At 40.0% G+C, this 7,500-nt stretch overlaps 1 protein-coding gene across 1 annotated transcript in view; it reads right to left on the minus strand.

Annotated features, from left to right (window-relative positions):
• Positions 1-6,771, minus strand: part of LOC128690163 (dipeptidase 1) — a 132,193-nt gene extending 125,422 nt beyond the window's left edge. Inside the window, exons 1-3 of the mRNA XM_053778719.2 lie at positions 6,620-6,771; positions 3,193-3,325; positions 862-1,012 (exon numbers count right to left, since the gene is read on the minus strand). Coding sequence (XP_053634694.2) covers positions 862-1,012; positions 3,193-3,325; positions 6,620-6,715 — 380 coding nt within the window. The 5' untranslated portion in view covers positions 6,716-6,771. The remainder of the gene's footprint in view (positions 1-861; positions 1,013-3,192; positions 3,326-6,619) is intronic.
• Positions 6,772-7,500: the final 729 nt, after the last annotated feature.

Consider the following 7,500-nt stretch of genomic DNA (forward strand, 5'->3'; position numbering starts at 1 on the left):
GTTGCATTGACTGCCACTCCTGGTGCAGCCAGTACAGCAGTCCACCTGAACGCTGTACTGACTGCTACTCCTGGTGCAGCCAGTACAGCAGTCCACCTGAACGCTGCCCTGACTGCCACTCCTGGAGCAGCCAGTACAGCAGTCCACCTGAACGTTGCCCTGACTGCCACTCCTGGAGCAGCCAGTACAGCAGTCCACCTGAACGTTGCATTGACTGCCACTCCTGGTGCAGCCAGTACAGCAGTCCACCTGAACGCTGCCCTGACTGCCACTCCTGGAGCAGCCAGTACAGCAGTCCAACTGAACGTTGCACTGACTGCCACTCCTGGTGCAGCCAGTACAGCAGTCCACCTGAACGTTGCACTGACTGCTACTCCTGGTGCAGCCAGTACAGCAGTCCAACTGAACGTTGCACTGACTGCCACTCCTGGTGCAGCCAGTACAGCAGTCCACCTGAACGTTGCACTGACTGCCACTCCTGGTGCAGCCAGTACAGCAGTCCACCTGAACGCTGCACTGACTGCCACTCCTGGTGCAGCTTCTGAATCTTTCACCTCGGTTTTAAAACGCCTCACATATTAAACTTCTGACGAAGCACTCAAATAGTGTGAAAGGCTTTGGGCTTCATATAACACTTCCCAATGGTATTTTGTTTGTTGTATCTCTCGTTTCGATATATATATATATATATATATATATATATATATATATATATATATATATATATATATATATATATATATATATATATATATATATATATATATATATATATATATATATATATATGGGTATGTGGAGGTTAAGCTACAGCAGTTGGTTTACAGTGTTGCAGATGTGAATTACAGAGGCGTGGGTTACCATGGAGTGTTGCAGGTGTGGGTGAGGGTGAGGTAGCGGATGCCCAGGTCATAGTACATCCTGAGTACAGAGAGACTGGCGCCCATCAGGTGACCTCCCTCAACACCCAGCAGACTGGCGATACGACCAGAGTTGTACACCTCCAACAGACCTGACGGCACAACACACAAAAATTATGAACCTCCATTAGACTTGACGTTATAACACTCATAAGTTGTTCAACTCTATAGTTAATGAACAGTTAGATAAGGAACTGAACAACGTAGGATAAAAACATGGTGATGCATACAAGAGGAGCATAAGACACCTAGAACTAGAAAGACAAAATAGTGATGAAACACGGGAAATATAGGCAGAGGAGGATAGTCAGGAAAACCCAGTAAACACCACTGCGGAGAGCAAGGTAACCAGGAAAACCCAGAGCAGGATCGCCAGTAGAAAATCCCGGAAATTTTGAAGTGAACGAGACTGAGAATACCACAGAAAAAATAGGAAACATGAAATGTGCAGATGCTATGCCAGAGGCAAATCCAACTATAAAACAGAATACATACATAGCAGAATGTGTTGCAACATGATGATAAAGGGTGTGACGTGCACCGAGCATGTTACATTTTATTCGACAATCGACACACAACTATTTGGCATGCCCTCTTGACCAGTGAACTGGCAATTCAGAGCGTAGCAGTTCTGGGCCCCCCCAACTGCTGCGCTTATTGTCCAGTTCAACCCACCATTCAGGAGAAAACTGGCTACTTCAGCCGAGGTGACGCCATTTCAGCCCATCTGGCTGAGTGGCAGATTTCCACAGGCACTGGTCGTGACAGCTACTGCTTTCAGTGGCATTGATTTGTACAAAGTATAATCTGAATTCTTCTCTCATCATTAATATTGTACATAGTGCATATATTAGTGAAGAAATACATAGGTAAAGAAATCTAACCCATCTTGTTTGCCATGCTCTTGTTCTGCCCTGATGAATTTTTTGTTCTCTGACTTAGTCACAACCAGGTGCTATAGGCCATTAGACTACACCTGTGTTCGTAATAAAGGGGAAGTGCCGCGTTGGTGAGCAACGGAAGAATTTTCAGACTTAGAGGTGCAAATAATCATGGCCCAAGTCATCACAAATAAGCAATTAATAAATGAAAAATAAGCGATTAATAAATGAAAAATAAGCGATTAATAAATGAAAAAGAGTTGAAAGGGTTTAAGGCCTTTGACGCCGTCACCAGAACTTAATCAGGAGCTTTGCAATATAAGGAAATTGACGAATGTGATGGAAAACTTACAGAGGTGGACAAGCAAGTGCAGTGCTGGGTTTTTTAATTGCCATTATCAATTTCAAAGCTCCTGACGGAGCATTAGCAACAGTGCAATAGGCCTTGAGTTTCAACATTCTTTCCCTTAACCCCCCATAGCCTGTTATGTATCGATAAATACGTATTAAACCTACATAAATACTCAGAGTATATACAGAGATAAACCACATCTTTGTATGTACACTAGGAAATATACACCTCTTGAGAGAGGGGAAGAAGACGAGATGAGAGATGAATAGATATAGTGAGGATAATAGAGTGGAGAAAATGGAAAGGGGATAAAGAGAAGGAAAGGACAAAGAAAGGAAATGGAAGGAGAATAATGAAGTGTGAGGAGAAAAAAAGATGAAGAGATTATAGACAGCAAGAGTATAAAAACTGGAAGTGGAAAACAATAGAGAGGGGAGAGAGTAAAGAGAGGGAGAGGACAAAAAAATTAGAGAGGAGACAAATGAGAGAGAGAGAGAGAGAGAGAGAGAGAGAGAAAGAGAGAGAGAGAGAGAGAGAGAGAGAGAGAGAGAGAGAGATAGAGAGAGAGAGAGAGAGAGAGAGAGAGAGAGAGAGAGAGAGAGAGAGAGAGAGAGAGAGAGCTAATAGAATAAAGAGAACACGATGGAAAAGTGAAGAAAAGAGAAACTTGTCCTCCACCTCAAGAACAGGACTTATACCACAGAAGCTTTCATAACAGCTGAGAGATTTCAGTGAAAAAAAAGATACCTTTATCACAGGTAATAATTAACACATCACAAATGGTACACAAAGTTGCAAGTTGATGAGAAAGACACATCATGTGCAACACTAAACTATCTTTACGGCCTCAAAGAACAAAATAAGAGGCCACAATACCATAAATGGAACAATGCATACACAACCCGCACACGAGAGAAATAAACTTTTGACGACGTTTTGGTCCGACTTGGACCATTAACTAGTCACACACACTAGTTTTTTCCTCTGTGCGGGTTATTTTTCTATTTATGGCTTAACAGATCATAATTGGTAATCTTACTAGCGTGGGAGTGCGCGTATCCCAGATGCTGAGGGTAGCGCGCTATCAGTCTCTTGATGACATCTATCTGTTCCAGCGTCACCTGCGCAGCGTTGAGGTACTGCGCTCCGCACGGCACGTACGCCGCCCAGAACTGCGCCGAGAGGGAGAGAAACCCAGAGTACATGTTAAGTGTTGCACGTTTGAGTTGCAGTGTTACAAGTACAAATTACAGTGTTGCTGGGTACATGTTAAGTGTTGCCGGGTACATACTGAGTGTTGAAGGTTTGATTACAGTGTTTCAAGTGCAAGTAGCAGTGTTCCAGGTTTGGGTTGCTTATAACAAGGTTCCTAATCAAAAGATTGATCTCATACATTGTTTATTTTGCTCCTTTTTTAATATTAATACCGCTTCCTCACACTAATTTTTTTCAGTGTATGGTCAAGGTAATCCTTATAGCCTTATTTTTTAAGGGGGAGGTGGACAGGTAACCCAGCGGAAGGTTTCGGTCAGATGACCAAAAGCTGCAGTGGCGGGTCATCATATGACTCAGACCAGCGACGGAAAACACTTCTCCTGTTTCCTGACGAATTTTACCTAACCTAACCGGTAAGATCAGCATAACTCTTCACCGGTGCGCCGATCGTGATGGTTTTGTTCATCAGAACACTGAACATTTCGTAAATGAGGACTCAGCTTCAGGGCGTGCCAATCTCTACACACCTTGGAATATTTCCCACTGAAATAGGACACTGCATTTTTTGTTGGTTAGATATTCCATAACCCCAATAAATAATTTACCTATTACTCCCATAATTCATTAAGAATGGCAGTACTTTGGGGGTTTGTCGAAGGCAGTTTTCAAAACTGTGAAGGTTGAGTACAATACTTAACCATTTGCAGTTGAAGACATGAATTATGTATAAAGCTTATAAGAGTCTTATATTTTATGCTGCATAGTTGACTATTCTGTAATATTCCTTTTAAAATTTTACAGAAACCTAACGTAAATAAATTTCTGTCTTCCTATATGAACGGAAGTAATGGTGGCTTCCTTCCGTATTTTAGAGATCAACAGATAAATTTGAATATTTAAATGTGTAGGGCGAATATTGTCCTTAGGCTTCAGTAAACTCTTCAGTTATGCCACGGGTGATACCATCATCCATGTTCCTGCTCCTCCTTTAATACCATTCCATATATCCTAATCCCTGTTTGGTGTATCAGCTAATCCATCGACTTGTCGGTTCTGTGAACCAGTTTTCTACGTATTTCTTGTATGCTGACTTTTGACAATTTGGTTTACATTTTCATGTTACTTCTGCATTTCCTTAACGTCAGCTGGTAGAGACATCTGCATTGGATCATGGATCCAGTTCGCCTTTAATTATATTTTTCTTTCCTGGGGATGTGGTTGTGTTGGTGTTGTGACGTTCACTAATACCTGCTTCGCATTCTTTTCTCCTGTGTATTAATACTTGCTACAAAAGTCCTCCGCTCCTCCCTAGAGCTCTAAATTATTTTACCGCAGTAGCCCGTCTTCTGAAACTCATTTGTTTTCATTGGCAAGTTGTCTTCTCCACAACCTCCCTACTAAACAAATTCCTCTTAAAATACCACTTTACATTTCGGATTTGTCAAAGCCTTTTCCAGCGCTTCGTTAAAGCCTTTTGCCATATAACCAGAGGATTCAAGGGGCAAGTAATATTTCCATATTAAACATTATTATCACTGATGCAAGCGTTGCTGTATTTTTTTTCTTCATTTCATATCTCCAAACTGTATTCACTTTCATGAGTGCGGTCCAGTGATCAAAGATTCAGTGAGCAGAGATTCGGTGATCCAACAATCTCAGAGGCGACCCTCCTAGGCATGTTTCCAAAGAGACATGAATAATCAATTTGGCTCCGCAAAAATGGGAGCTGGCCAGGATCCCGAGATTCTCGCATGTATTTGCAAGTTTATGAACTCTAATTCCATTAACATATCTGTTTAAACCTTTCGATCGGAGCGTGGGATACATGGCATCGCAGCCTCAACACAACGAGAGAATCCTCCTTCAGAGTACAACCACAGAGACTCCTTAACCCATGAGCGTCTCAGCAGGAAAGTTAAGCCAGGTAAAAAGTCCTTCATTTCTGCAGGAATATTCTTTTTGATGTGAGTAATAAATATTCTTATGTCAATAATGTCCCTCGTGGAGGAATCCTTTTCATAAATAAAATACCACAACCCGCATATCGTCTTTTTTACATTGGGGAGCAATATTTGTTATATCTGATCGCTTTTGGGATGTGCATTTCTTATCTTATTATGTCAGTTTATCCACGTTCTTTTCCAGCGAATATTGCACAATATCACTCTGATAACGATGAATTCCAGCTAAGTTTCAAGTGAATATTTTGAGGACGCTGGCAATATCTATTCTGCGTATTCCCTCAGTCCTTATCCAGGCCAGGGAATATGTTTTCAATTCCAGCAGCTCGGTTTTCATATTTTTTGGGGTTAAAAATTTTTGAAAATTTTGTCTGTTTATTCCTGGTTCAATTTGCTTCTTGTCTCTATATCTTGCACACGCTGTTTTGCGTTGCAATAGCCGTTCAATCAGCAGAATTTTTGTGCTCAGCATTGTTCTTTCAGGTTACTTCTTTTACTTGTTTCTCGATTTCTTAGTAGCTGCAGCTGCTGCTGTTGCAAGTGTAGTTACTGTTGTTGTAATTAAACTTTCTGTTGCTGTAGTTGCAGGTTGCTGCAATTATCACTGCGCTTCCATTCATACTACCAAGAGCCTTCATCACCGTCCTCACTGATAACATCCTACTCCGGGGACTAGTGGTTCCTTACACCATTATCGCAGTCCCCAGGAACAGCATATATATATATATATATATATATATATATATATATATATATATATATATATATATATATATATATATATATATATATATATATATATATATATATATATATATATGCAAAACAAGCCATAGGGAAATGGAAAACATTAGCTCAAGGCCTTTCACTCTTTTATGCTTCATCAGCAGCTATGTAATATTGCAGGACTTGCAACAAGTAAGTTGAGGGGAAAAAAACTGTGTGGTAAGGTAGGGTGTCCGATGCATGGCCTATCTCCGGCGAGATGGGCAATATATCGCCCTTAGCTCTGAGAAAATCTTGTCCCCGAACCTACCTGTTGTCAGCAACGTTAATGACCTGTGCCCCAATTTTGCCGTAACACACCTGTTGACATTACCTACTTTTGTCACACTAGACAATGTCTGCAAATGTCTGACACACCTGGTAACATTCACCTACTACTAACACATTTCTCGACATCTACTTACCTCTAATACCTGCTGACGCCTATTTACATTTGTTGAAATCTACTTCCACCTGTTGACAAGTACTTACATTGGGCGAGGTAGTGTATGTGTTCGGACTGACCTGGGCGCCGACTCTGCCGTGTCTCATCCTAGCCAGGTCAGTGTGGGACCAAGGTGAACTGCCCCAGGGCTCCACGCTGCTCAGGTTCTGAGACATGTCCACCTTTTCCAACTTGTTATGTACGAAGTTTCTGATGTTCCAGGCCAGGTCATTGTGTCTGAGGAAGAGAACGGACGTCTGGGGTATGAGGGAGACTAAGGACATGTTGTGAATGGGATGAATCTTTGTCGTTTCAAAACCATATCATCCCTCATGAACATGCTTAAAATGCCGATGAAGGAATCTTAATCTATAGAACTGGTGATTCTCAGGGCGCTGTGTGACCCTTACTGGTTCAGCGCTTCTGCATTAAAATAACAATAAAAATAATCTAATAGAAAGTAAACGGGGAGAGTGTCGATACTGATATTCTTTATACAGAACTTTTAACATACTGAACTACTTGGAAGGGATCCCATATATATGACAAGAATTTGAAAAAAAAAATTACAAATTACTATTTTTGTAAACCCTTCCAAAACTTATCTAAAATATATTTAGTTGGATTAGGCTAAATTAAATTGCGTTTGTTATAATAAGGTTAGGTAAATTTTCTAAGGATCTTTTGGCACAAAATTATTAATTTTTAATATTAACATAAATGAAAAAATATATCTTTAAACGTATATATATATATTCATATATATATATATATATATATATATATATATATATATATATATATATATATATATATATATATATATATATATATATATATATATATATATATATATATATATATATATATAAGATATACAATTTCAGAAAAAAGATAACCATTTGTTCTATAAAGATCTGTGAAACAATATATATTAACCATTGGCGTTTTCACTTCACAA

This window comes from Cherax quadricarinatus, chromosome 32, assembly GCF_038502225.1.
Source record: "Cherax quadricarinatus isolate ZL_2023a chromosome 32, ASM3850222v1, whole genome shotgun sequence".
NCBI lineage: Eukaryota > Metazoa > Arthropoda > Malacostraca > Decapoda > Parastacidae > Cherax > Cherax quadricarinatus.